Raw genomic sequence first — 13,621 nt, 5'->3', positions numbered from 1 at the left:
AAAAGTATCTTTGGTAGGATCGACATCTTAATAGCAGCTATCCTTCCCAGGAAGGATAAGTTCAGTCTTCCCCAAATTTCAAGCTTATTTTTGATTTCCTTCCAGAGCGTTTCATAATTGTCTTTAAACAAATTTACGTTCTTTGTTGATAGCCAAATGCCTAAATATTTTATCTTTTTCACCACCGCAATCTCTGTTTCTTTTTGGATTTGTTCTAATTGTTGTTCATTTAAATTTTTTACCATCATTTTTGTTTTGCTTTTATTTATTTTCAAACCTGCCAATGCACCAAATTCTGTTAAAGTCTCTCCAATAAATAAATGTGGGTCCTCGATTGTAATAGCAATGTCGTCGGCAAAAGCCTTGACTTTATATTCTTTACATCCATATCTTATACCTTTTATTTTATCCGATGTTCTAATCCTTTGTAATAGTACCTCTAAAGTTAATATAAATAAAAGAGGAGAGAGTGGACAACCTTGTCTTGTACCTTTAGTGAGGTTGAAATTTTCTGTCAAATCATTATTTACAATTAAACATGCTTTTTGTTCTTTATATATTGCTTCTATACCTCTCCTAAATTTAGTGCCCAATCCTAATACTTCCAAATTTGTTTTCATAAAGGTCCAAGACAGGTTGTCGAACGCTTTTTCAGCATCCAGGAAAATTAGCGCCACTTGTTTATTTATCCTCAAATCCAAATAGTCAATATTATTTAGCATTATTCGCATGTTATTTTTTACTTGTCGCCCCGGAAGGAAACCTGCCTGATCGTGATGGATATAATAAACCATAATCTTTTTTAATCTTTGAGCCAGAATGGTTGTAAATAACTTATAATCATTATTCAATAATGATATCGGCCTGTAATTTTTACATTAGTAAGGTCAGAGTCTTGCTTTGAAATTAGCGTGATATACACCTCTTCCCATGTCCGAGGTAGTTGTCCTTTTTCCATTATATTGTTCATTACCTCCCTCAGTGGAGAGACCAGCTGCTGACTTAATTTTTTATAGTATTTTATTGAAATGCCATCCGGTCCAGGAGCTTTTTCATTTTCCCCTTGTTTTATTGCCTCTACAATTTCCTCCTCTGTAATCTGATTCTCCAATGAATCTATTTCTTCCTGTACCAGTGGTTTTAACTTATGTTGTTGCAAATATATTTTTATCTTCTCGCTGCACTCTTTTGGTGCCTTATAGAGCTCTTTATAGTATTTAAGAAATATGTTCTTTATCTCTTTTGGTTTGTCAACTGTTATATTGTTGTCAGTTAATTTGTTTATTGTACTCTGCGCCTGCCTTTTCTTTAATTGCCATGATAGCCATTTACCTGCCTTATTTGCGGCTTCAAAGTTCTTCTGTTTTAATAACTTAATCCTCCATTCCACTTCCTGATTTATCAAGATGTTGATTTCTATTTGTAACAACTTATACGTTTGTTTTAATTTTGAATCTTCCGGTTTACTTGTCATTTGTTTTTCCAGTTCCTTTATTTTTCCTAATATATTCTCCTTGTTTCCCCCCCTCTTCTTTTTAAGTATACAATTTTGTTGCAGGAAAAAACCCCTCATGACTGCCTTACTAGCATCCCAGACCGTGTTTATGTCAGTCCCCTTATTTAAATTTAGTTCGAAATATGTATTCAACTGCTCTTTAGATCTTTCTAAAATTTCTTTGTTATCTAAAATACTCTCGTTCAATCTCCATCTAAATTGTTTAGCTCTTTGAATTTTTAGCTCCAATGTTACGGCATAATCGCCTGATATAGTTTTCGGTAATATCTCCGCCTTCCGTGCTTTAATCGTTAACTCTTTTGATATCCAGATCTGGTCTATCCTGCTCCAGCTTTGGTTTGGTTCCGAGTAAAACGTAAATTGTTTAACCGTTGGGTATTTAAACCGCCATATATCCACCATTTCATTTTGTTCTATTATATGTTCAAAAGCCTTTGGAGGTTTCCCTAAATTTAATTTCTGCTTCTTTCCTGACCTGTCCATTTCCATTGAGGGGACCCCATTAAAGTCACCCATTATTATGGTCTTGTAATCCACACATTCCGTCATTAATTTTTTTAATTTTTTGTAAAATTCAGCCTTTTTATCATTCGGGATACCATTTTCAGTTGTCACATCTTCTGCTTTTGTTCTCTCCGGAATAATTTCCATTTACATATATATTTTACATGGATGAACTGGCATGTAGATAGTGTGTGTTCATGATTTAACCAAAGCACACACATTATGAGATCACCTCATATGCCTGTAATGGTTAACCAAGAAAGGCATGTTCTCCAGGTGATTCTCCTAATGTGAAGTCCAGGAATCCACATATTGAGTATTCATTTGTAACACTGAAGTTATCCCTGAAGAACTTGCATTTATTTTTGTAGCTGTCCAAAGTGATTCTTTTGTGTAAGTGTCTGAGATTTTCTCTGTGACTTTCCTGGGTCAGAATCTTTAAGCACAACTTCATTCTTTCTCAAGGCTGGGATTCAGAACAATCCTGACTATGCATCCTGTCTGAAAAAAGCCCATGGATTCTTGAAAGCCTCTCAGGTAAAGCACTGATCTTGGAATAACACACACAGGGAATCAATACTTCTTTCAGCTGTCTCAGCAAAAGAATCAGGAGGGAAACGCTTGTCTCTTTTTGCAAAGTAACATGAGCCCCTTTCACGTGTTACTCGTCATGAGAAGGAGCTATTAGATTATCCAAGGCAGTGGGCCACTACCTGACCTAGATGTTGAAGGGCAGCTTCCAAGGTTGTATGTTTCCCCCCAGCCCTGCCTCTGATATCCAAGCATTTAGACATGGATGCCTGCATAGGCAAAGCTTAATGTGTGGATGTTGTGGTCATGAGATACTGTGTGACCTTGGAGGCAGAGCCAGAGTGTGACTCAGCTGCTTCTTGATCACATGAGATTCATTCAGCTGAATAATGTGTCATGGCGGGACTATAGAGTAATAGGTTTTTAATCTGAAGCCCATATGATCCTTGACAAGTAATATCAATTCAGTTTTATAGTGTGGCTTCAGTCCTATGTAAAACCTTGTATATCCACTGCAATTTACCTCAACCGACACTATGGGTTGTACGCAATATGAATCCTATTCAGAGCAAACCCATTCAGGTTAATAAACATGACCAACTTGAGTTCATAAATTTCAGTGAGTCTACTTTGAGTAGCGCTAGCACTGAACACAACCCCATGTGGTACCATTGCATCAGGCTGTAGCCATATTCTGTCTTCTAAATTACAGACCACATTTCTGACTGAGTAAATTTATTTATTCTTTTCTATTGTTTATTAATTATTGCATAGCCCATCGTTTTCTCCAAGGAGCTTAAGGTGGCATACACGGTTTTCTTCCTCCTTATTGAATCCACACTACAACCCATTGAGGAAGTCTAGGGTGAGAGGCAGTGGGGATTGGCACCCTGGTCTCTCAGGTCCTTGTCTGACACTCAAACTGTTATGCCACACTGGCTTTACCACTGGTTACAAATATAATCTGATTGCCTTTTATTAATATGCTGCTAATCTGTTTTTCAGATTGTAGATAACCCACCTAACTACCAGAGATATTATCGCCAGATGAACAAGGTACATCCAGAATCGTGTCCTGTCTGTGTGACACATAGCCAACAAAAGAAATATGGATCAACCGTCAAAACCCTGGTTGCTTTCTTGGTTTCTGCTTGGGAGGAGATGCCTCTACACTGGCTGCTGCCAAAGGAGTCCTAATGTATTCACTTCAATTTCCAGGGTGGATTCCCCTTCAGCAATCGAGAGAATGACTGGATAGTCGTTGACTGTACTGCTGAGGCCATGAGGACACTAATGCTGCTGGAGGAAAAATGCCCCTTCATAGAAGATCATGTGGCACCTCAGCGCCTCTTTGATGCTGTCAATGTGGTGAGAAGGGGGAAAGCCCAGAAGAGAAAATGGGAAGCAGGCAGGAGGAAGCTATTGTGGGAAGACTGAAGTCATCTAGCATTCAGTAATAGTGCTGAGGAGAATATTGGTTTTGTGGGACCCTAGGCTAAGAGAAAGGGACGTGGGTGGTGCTGTGGTCTAAACCACAGAGCCTAGGGCTTGCTGATCAGTCCCAGCTGCTGCTCGGTCCCAGCTCCTGCCAACCTAGCAGTTCGAAAGCACATCAAAGTGCAAGTAGATAAATAGGTACCGCTCTGGCGGGAAGGTAAACGGCGTTTCCATGTGCTGCTCTGGTTCACCAGAAGTGGCTTAGTCATGCTGGCCACATGACCCGGAAGCTGTAGGCCAGTTCCCTCGGCCGGTAATGCGAAATGAGAGCCGCAACCCCAGAGTCAGACACGACTGGATCTAATGGTCAGGGGTCCCTTTACCTTTACCTTTTAGGCTAAGAGAATTGGTGGAGGTGTCCCTATGGCAGCATTTTATCCTCTGTGAAGGATGATCAGTCTTGAAGTTTGAGAACAGACTGTGATTTTACACACCATTGTACCTGGGTGGAGTGGCAGTGAATTACACTTGATGCTTGTGGCAAAGCACTTAAACTAGCTGCAAGGAGCAGGAACCTATCTAGACTTAAAAAGCAGAAAATGACCACATAAGTCAGTGTTTCTCAACTGAGGGTCATGGGGGGGGCAGCATATTCCAAGGGGGCCACAGGTGAAAATTACAAAAATGGGGGACCATAGTACAAGGCTTTGGAGCTACAGAGGGAAGTGAGAAGAAAAGAAAAGATTTTTTTTAAAAAAATAAATAAATCCTGATTTGCTGACTATCTGCTTGGCCAATCACAAGCAGATAAGAGAGCTTCCCACCAGCAGGCAGACTAGCCCTTCTTTTTGTCACATGTATTTTCTTGGAGCAGTCCTGGTTTGTTTCCAGCAGGAGAGGGCAATCTTTGAGGTTCCTGTTTTGACTACTGCTTGTAGCTGCCTCCAGTGCTGGGCCAGGTGGCAGCCTGGGCCTGACTCTGCAAGGCGTGGGGTGCAATTCATCCCAACGCCTAGCAGATTGGGGCCTTTGAATGTTGCCAAGGGGCGCAGGATCCATTGGCAGCATTGGCCTGGCTCTGCAAGGCATGGGGCGAGATAAACCCCAGCGCGTAACCAAGCAGGGGCGTTGGGTGTTGCTTATGTGCATCTAGTAAACAAATAAGTGTGTACTTAGAAGAAAGCCTCACTGAGTTCAGTGGTTTATCTAGGCAGCTAGTGTTCCTCCGGATGACAAGATCTTTTAGCACCAGGTCAGTGAATACCACTTGCTTTTTAATATTCTCCCATATATCAGAATCCCCTGGATGCCTTTTGCAGACCTTCCAAGAGTCTCTATTTTCCAGGGATAGTCCTGGATTTACAGAAGTCACCCTAGTTTCTGATTTGATTCCGGAATGTCCCGCTTTTCCTTAGGACATTCCTATTTTCACCAGAGAAATGTTGGAGGCAGGGCCATCTTAAGGATATGACGCGCCCTGGCGCGTCCGACGAACTCACGCTCCCGCGCTCCGCAGGGCAGCTGGAGAGCGCGGCGCGGCCAGCCAACTTGTGCTCCGCAGGGCAGCCGGAGAGCGTGGCGCGGCTGACCAGCTTGCACTCTGCCAGGCAGCCGGAGGGCGCAGCCGGCCAACTCGCACTCCCGCGCTCCGCCGGCAGCTGGAGGGTGCTGCCGGCGGGGGTGGAGGGCTTAGGCGCCCTCCAGGCCGTTGTGCCAGTAGGCTCAATGGTTAAGATGGCCCTGGTTGGAGGGTATGGAGTTATCCGATCCTCAAGCCATCTGAAAGCAGCTCTGTATAGGAATTTTTTTTTTTAATGTTTAATTATGTTTTTATATATGTTGCAAGCTGCCCAGAGTGGCTGGGGAAACCCAGTCAGATGGGCAGGGTATAAATAGTAAAATAATTATTATGGAATAGGACGTCCCTATTTTCATTGGAGGAATGTTGGAGTGTATGGCTTTGGACTGTTATCTGCAGGTTTCCCCCTCTGTGTCAAATAACGGGGGTCACATAAGTGTTGTTTACTTTTTATAATACATGGAAGATGGATCTCCCACGGGAGGTTCTGGACTCTCCTTCCTTGGAGGTTTCTAAACAATAGTTGGATGGCCATCTGCTTTAGCTGAGTTTCCTATGTCATAGGGCAGGGGTTTGCAACCTTTAAGACAAAAAGAGCCACTTGGACCCGTTTCCGAAGAGAAAAAAAAACTGGGAGCCGCAAAACCATTGCGGCCCACAAAAATATAAACACCCAGAAGCTCATAGCACAATTTAGACAGGTAATGAAGAGCAGGTAATGAAGGCAAAATGGCAAAATATCAAGAAACGCTCCCCCCCCCAGCCAAACAACAAGCACTGTATTAAAGGAACCGTCCGAACGCCTGACGCTGCAGGGGCAAATCTAGAAGGGGAAATCCAACCCCCCAGAATACTCCCGCCCCATGAACAGCACAAATGCAACCCTAAAAGTTTAGCAAACGTATGCAAAAGCACACAGCATGCACACTGCCCCAATCACTATTGGCCAGCAGAGGGGCTGGGTAAGGCAGCTGAGAGGGGCTGAAGCAGGGGGCTGATCACGTCCCCCCTGCAGGCACAGGAAAACATTCCTTCAGAATGGATAAAACCCTTCTTTCAGTCCATGGGACTCCCGCTTCTAGGGGGGCAGGGGGCTTCGAGGGGGGGCGCTGCCCCCTCCTGCCCCCCGTTGGTACGCCCATGCTCGGGCCCCTTTTGCCACGCTGCTTAAGGGAAGTCTCCTGCGCGCCCCCGAAACAGAGCCCGGGACCGGTCGTCCCCTGAGCTTTTCCCCGCGCCCATCTCATCCCGTTGGGCCGCCCTTAGCTGAACAGCCGGGCTTCCTTTTCCTTCCCAGACTGCCACATGTCCTGGAGCCGGGCCCTTCCACTTTTTTAAAAGAGGGCTTCCCCCTCGCCTGCCGTCCGCCACCCCTGGCCCAGCCCGCAGGTGCCTCCTTACCTCGTCGAGTCGTCGCGCCTCGTCGAATCGCAGCAGCCAGCAGCTCCACCAGCAGCAGCCAAACACAAGCGCAGGGACAGGCGCCAAGGAGGGAAGCTGCTGCGGTCTGCTGCTGTGCCTGCGCTGGCACGAAACGAGGCACGCATGAGCAGCACAGCCGCCGGCAAGGTAGAGAAGTGGGTGGGCGCAGGCGGGCCAGCAGTGCGGCGCAGCGCTGCGCCCCCTACATTTCAGAGCTAAACGCACCGGCCCTGCCCGGAGCCGTGGCAAAGTTGCAAAAGAGCCGCATGCGGCTCCGGAGCCGCGGGTTGCAGACCCCCGTCATAGGGGGTTGCACTAGAAAAATGACCATTGAAGTCCCTTTTCAGCTCTGTGTTTCTTTGTTTTTCTGCTTCAACAACATTTCATTATGTTCCTATCATTTTATGTAATTTTATTTTGTATGACTTAAAAAAATTATAAATAAAATGTGCTCTGTTTACAAACAAAGCATTTAAATAGCTACTTTTTACCAGTAGGACGGGGTGGGGGTGAGGCCACGGTCAGAAATAGGTTGGGAAACTTTGACATAAATTGTAGAGTTATCAAAGCACTTGGGTAGAAAAGAGCAATTAATATGATCAAGGAGCTGGAGCAACTCTTCCATACCTTTGGGGGCTTTTTAGTTTAGAAAAAAGGCAAGTGAGGAAGGAGCACAGGAGAGGCTGGTGGGGCTGGGCAGGAGTGATCATCATGCACCTATGCAAGTAAGACAAGGCACACCATGCCCATTCTTAAACCCTCTGTCTTGCCTCCCCCCACCCCGCCAATCCCACTTGTACCTTTTTTTTGCAGATTCTGAACATGAGAAATTCCGATGGTGGTTTTTCTTCTTATGAAACCAGAAGAGGAAGTAGGCTACTGGAGATAGTGAACCCCTCAGAGACATATGGTAAGAACACAATCTTAGTATCAGAATAATTTAAATGGGAATCTTTTGTGAATTCTGGTTTTCTTCACAAGCTAGGCCCGTTTCATAGTTTTGGGGATAGAGGCCATGAATTGAAATCATGTGTTTGAAGGCAGTTTGTTTTGAGGATATGGCCTTGGAAAATATTCACATTGTCAGAGAGTTTTCTGTTTGTGCTGATAGGCGAGATGGTCTGAGGCAGGCCAATGGTAGGGCTCTGGGATAGGCAGACAAAGATGGTGTGATATGAGAAAGGGTGAATTTTTGGGAGGTGAAGATAAACTGTCCCTGTGGCTCTGACAGAGGCACCAAAGTGAGCAACAGTCGTCAATGGTCTATTCACATCAAACATGGTCTGAGTGGGCTAATAAGTCATCTACCCTCTTTGGCTATTATGTGGGTGGCACTGCAGCCCAGTAAACCTCAGCGGTGCAGGGGAGCAAGGCACCAGGGCTATGCTGCCAAAGTTGCCTGTTTGTGTCCTGTGGCTCTTTACAAATCCTTGCAGATTGGGCCTGGCCTTTAGGGTGGTCTTGAAACTGTGGTTGGCTCACAATGCCACAACATGTCTCTTGATGTCGGGAGGAAGCCAAGTACCGGTATGTACAGGTAAATCGGGTCCTCACTTAAGAGGGCACATATTGCGGTGAGACCTGGCAACCAAACCCCTGTGTTATGGGTGGGTTTGATTGACAGCTAGGTTTTTACTCCCCTTTTAAGGATATAAATCTGCAAACCATCTTCAAAGATAACATTCTCCACTTTATGTTTTTCAGCTGACTGTATGGTCGACCACACCTATATAGAATGTACTTCATCAGTAATGCAGGGATTGAAACATTTTGAGAAAGGATTCCCAAATCATCGGGAAGATGAAATAAGGTGAAATCAGGGGAGGAAACCCCCCAAAACAGAGAAGGGTGTTATTGTTACATCATGATATTCATATTCTAGAATTCTGTATTCTAATGGAATATTCTGTGCTAAGAGTTCAGGAGTTGAATTTTTTAAAGACTGCATTTTTTTTGCATTTGATTGCAACTCCAGTCATTAAAATACAACAACCAAAAACCTCCATCTGCTTACATACCTGGCAGCTAATGACCACACAGTACAGCTGAAGTGGACTCCAGTCCATAAAAAACATTTGCCACAGTAAAGTATGTTAGCCTTTAAGGTGGCACAAGACTCTTAGTTCTTTCTATTGCAAAAAACCAACACAACTACCCCTCCAAAAAATGTATATGTACATGTACACACAACATATGGGCTATTTGCATGTTATGTTATGTTATCTCATGTAAAGCTGCTGCTGGTGGTAGTAGTTTAAACAAAGACTGATGACAAGGAACACTCTTGATTTTAATTAGCCATCACCTGGGAGGCTGGTAGGACCCACTATTGGATCACAGCCTGCTCTAAGGTGGGTCTCAATAGCAACACAAACATTGTTAAAACATTAAGAAGTAGGCCACTAAATGAATGTTTTGGGTGGGTCCAAGGTCTAAAAAAGTGGAAGGCTTCTTTAGGCCATTGAATGCCATTGTTACAAGGGGTTTGCCTTAATTATTGTCTCATCCAGAACCTGTTTAGCTTGAAATGTAAGAAGACCCCTTTGTTTTTCTCTACAGTGATACTCTAAGTAAGGCTTTGCAGTTTTGTCGTAACATGCAGAAAGCTGATGGATCCTGGTTAGGGTGAGTGGCTTACAAATATCCCACAATGAACTTGACTGCGGCACTGGTTGGCAGAGTTTCTGAATGCATACATAGTGTTCGGAAAGAAAGACTTTGCTGACTGAGCTGTGGAAACCTTCACCTTTGGAATGCCTTTCCTACACAACAGCTTGACAGATAAAAAGGAGAGAACTAGCTAATGCAAGGGGAGAGCCTGTCAATTTTTTAAATTTAAATTCGCCAGTAGTGGCCTAATTGTGGAGCAGAGCTACAGCGAGAGACCGGAAAGGCCAAGGCTTCACTGGTCCGCTGCTGGAGTATTCATCCTGGCTGTGTTGGCCGACAACAACCCAACTCAATATTTTGTGACCGTTCAACTGAACTGTGTTTTAATGAAGTAGCTGCATAACGAAGTTGCACAAACCTTCACATTGTCACTAGGCTTAGGTGGGGGGGATGGGGACTGATGTGTTAAAATGGGGGAAAACTTTTGCTGGTAACATTGTATACTGATTCCTACATGATTCATCAGGAATAGTCACACCATTAGATCTACAGCCACTAGGCAAAATAACTGGTTATATCGATTAGATCCAGTTAGATCAACAGTAAGCAAGGGGTGGGGTGGGGTGGGGTGGGGTGGAAACTAGTTATAGCAACAAGTGATTCTAGCTTTGACCAGAAATTTCACTTCATGATTATGATAAAGGAACTTAGCCCCATCTCTACTTTCACTACTTTGAAGAGTCCTGTCTGTGGACAAGAAGCTACCTTCATATCACCTAGTTGTTCAATGTTTGGTGCACCTAATGGAGGGATATGAAAGTTTTGGAAGAAATATGGGGGGGGGGACATAGCTGTAATAGCTCAGTCGGTAGAACACGAGACTCGAAATATTCCTGCATTAAAGGGGATAGACTAGATGACCCTCGTGGTCCCTTCCAACTCTATGATTCTATGAAACAAACAGTGAATGAAAGGGCATACTCAAAAGGTGTAGTCTGTCTTTTGTCTCAGTATCTTTCATTCAGCGGCTGATGGGTTTTTCCTCCCTGACAGGCGATGGGGCGTATGCTTCACATATGGCACCTGGTTTGGACTAGAGGCATTTGCATGTATGGGATACATCTACCGTGGTGGGTGAGTAAGCAGCCGTTCGGGTAGAAGATTAGTATGAATGTTGCTCTGCTGGGAGCCCTTGATGGAGCTTAGCTTCAGGGTGGTGAAGTGGACAGACCGTAAGGCTCCTCCACCCAAAATATCAAATGTAGGGGAGTCTATTATTCTAATTTGTTTTAGGATCATGTTAAAAGGAGGGTTATTTCTTGAACATTTGTATGTTATAAAGGCAGTTCAAAGCGCTCGCCATGTTTTTCCAAAGCAGTAAATCATTTTTTCTGTCTTGATCAGAGATACCTTAAAGTAAGGCAAAATGAAAACATCACACTAGCAATGGGTTTTGTATGCTTTGAAGAATGGGAGGGAGACAGGTTTGACAGATGAGGCATAATCCATTAGCCTGGAATATATCTATTCCCTCTGAAATATATCCATATTTGTGTCTATAATTTATTGCATTCCGTTATAGGAAGTTTCCCGCTTTTTGTGTTCTAAACCAATTGACTCTTTGCAAACATGGAATGTTCCCAGTTTCCATGTCGTTCCTCGCAAGCAGGAGAGCTGGAAACTTGAATTTTTATTGAAAAGATAGCTCTAATGCTAACAGCACTGACTTTGGTATGAGACAGAATATTCTCTGCTTGGTCAGTAAGTCCTCAGAATGCAAATAGTCATGTACAGAAAAAACTGACAGCTCCAACCCCTATGCATGCTTACTCAAAGTAAATCAAACTAAGTTCAATGGGCCTTACCTGCAGGTAAGTGTGCATATGTTTATTTGGATGCAGTCAAGGCCAACAGTGGAACAAAACCCAATGAGGCATCTCATGGGCTGTTTTTGCTCTTTCTCCTCTCATATTTTCTAGGGAGGCATGCAAGGAAGTGACCAAAGCCTGTGAATTCTTAGTCTCCAAGCAAATGGAAGACGGTGGCTGGGGAGAGGAATTTGAATCCTACAGGTTTCGCAAATATATTCAGCACACCGTATCCCAGATCCACCAAACCTCTTGGGCTCTGTTGGGGCTGATGGCTGTCAGGTAAGCACAGAAGCTGGCAGCAGTTACCTACCTTAGCAAAGGCTTCTGTCTGCTTTTGCCCAAGTGGTTTCTGCAGCAGGTAGACAAATCAAACCCTTGACTTCTACATGGAAAAACAGGCTACGGACCTATACTCACCACATTGCTTCTCTTTCACACATTGTGTCCCTCATGCTGCATAGCTAGCTTTTGTAAACTTACAAAGGGCTGATTTTTCCCGCATTTTGGTATGTAGATGTTGCCAGGTGCTTCTTAGCCCAAACAATTGAAATAATGTCAAACATAAAGGCAATTAAGGGCAGAAGTGATGACCTCATAATTTCTCTGGCAATTTTATTTCTTTAGCTTCATCCTCACCTTAAGAAAACCGCTTGTGGGTGCTGACAACAGAACTAATGACCAGTATTCTTGTGCCATTGCAGATATCCTGATATTCGGGTTCTGGAAAGAGGAATACAAGTTTTGATTGACAAACAGACATCGATTGGGGAGTGGCCTCAGGTGTGTTACAACTTTCACTATCTTAGTCAAATTTTGTCATAGCTGTAAATTTTCAAGGATGCCAGGAAGAGTATATTTCTGCCAAAAATACCTGGGTGAACACAGGAACTTTTTATATTCCTCCTAAATGTTGATAATGTAGTGGACAGCTGCACCTCACTAAGGAAGGCATTTCGTATGGAGGGGGCTGCTATCAAGAAGACCCTGAGTCAGAGCTAGCCCATTGCTATGGAATTGATCATGTCCTCCAAATATACATAAAATGAATGAATGAACACAGAACATTTTCCACCAAGTACTGAGAGTGTGGGTGGGTAAGCTGTTGCCTTCCAGCCTACATAGGCAATAGACAGGGATGATGGATGTTGTAATTCAGCAATATTTGGAAAGAGTTGTATGATCACTGTAAAAGAGGTTACAGTGATCATACAACTGGGTTCTCAAATGGAATTTAATCACCATGAAGTCAGGACAGAAGACTGCATGTAGGTTGTTCAGGAATTTCTCTCTTGCCTCTCCTCAGGGTGACATCGCTACAGCATTCTACAAATCTGGTACTCTGCATTACAATGCCTACCGAATCATCTTCCCTATCTTTGCACTTGCCCGCTTTACCCGGCTGTATCCCAGCAGCCCTGTCGCTAAACAACTCCTGAAGAATGGATCTGTGCATTTGGAGCAGAGTCAGAATGGAGGGTGCTGAGCAGAGGTGCACTGTCATTCCTGAGAGCTTGGCTTTCATCCTTCTCAACATCACCCAGTGCTTTTGAAAGATAGTTGGAGGTTCCAAAACGAAACGGGAAGGGAATATACTTATTTCTCACACGCAAAGAAAATGGCAAGCAGAATAGACTCAATTTGGCTATCGAAAGAATTATTGAATAGAATCAAGGAGATAAAAATAGATCCAAGAACTATCTCGGACCACAACCCAATCTTACTTCAATTAAAACCAGAATGGATATCAGGAATAAGGAGGTGGAAACTAAATGAAGCTCTAATATATGATGAAATTTTTTTGGAAGGGGCGAAAAAAGAATTAGTGGAATTCTTTAAGCTAAATAATGATAAAGAAACCGATCAAGCAATAGTTTGGGATGCAGGAAAAGCATTTATCAGAGGTTATTTTATAAAACAAAATATTAGGGGGAAAAAAGAAAAGGAAAAAGAGAAAAATAGAATAATTGAAGACCTGAACAGAAAAGAAAAAGAGCTATATAAGAGTCCAAAAAATGAGAAATTAATAAAAGAGATCAATATGCTAAGAACAGAATATAAAACCAAGATAGAGCAGGAGATGGATTGGAATCTAAAAATCTGGAAACAAAACCAATTTGAGTTTGCAAACAAACCAAGCAAGTTCCTTGCTTG

The 13,621-nt window shown here is 43.3% G+C and overlaps 1 protein-coding gene across 1 annotated transcript in view; it reads left to right on the top strand.

Moving 5' to 3' along the window:
• The window catches only part of LOC117048328 (lanosterol synthase-like), a 40,384-nt gene extending 26,987 nt beyond the window's left edge, over positions 1–13,397 (top strand). Inside the window, exons 14-23 of the mRNA XM_033152033.1 lie at positions 2,486–2,557; positions 3,557–3,607; positions 3,770–3,919; positions 7,803–7,899; positions 8,694–8,799; positions 9,549–9,614; positions 10,653–10,733; positions 11,579–11,749; positions 12,172–12,250; positions 12,774–13,397. Of these exons, the coding sequence (XP_033007924.1) occupies positions 2,486–2,557; positions 3,557–3,607; positions 3,770–3,919; positions 7,803–7,899; positions 8,694–8,799; positions 9,549–9,614; positions 10,653–10,733; positions 11,579–11,749; positions 12,172–12,250; positions 12,774–12,953 (1,053 nt within the window). The 3' untranslated portion in view covers positions 12,954–13,397. The remainder of the gene's footprint in view (positions 1–2,485; positions 2,558–3,556; positions 3,608–3,769; positions 3,920–7,802; positions 7,900–8,693; positions 8,800–9,548; positions 9,615–10,652; positions 10,734–11,578; positions 11,750–12,171; positions 12,251–12,773) is intronic.
• The last annotated feature ends 224 nt before the right edge of the window (positions 13,398–13,621 follow it).

Source organism: Lacerta agilis, chromosome 6, assembly GCF_009819535.1.
Source record: "Lacerta agilis isolate rLacAgi1 chromosome 6, rLacAgi1.pri, whole genome shotgun sequence".
Lineage (NCBI taxonomy): Eukaryota > Metazoa > Chordata > Lepidosauria > Squamata > Lacertidae > Lacerta > Lacerta agilis.
Note: the sequence above shows the minus strand (reverse complement) of the source record. Positions and strands in the feature narration are given on the sequence as shown.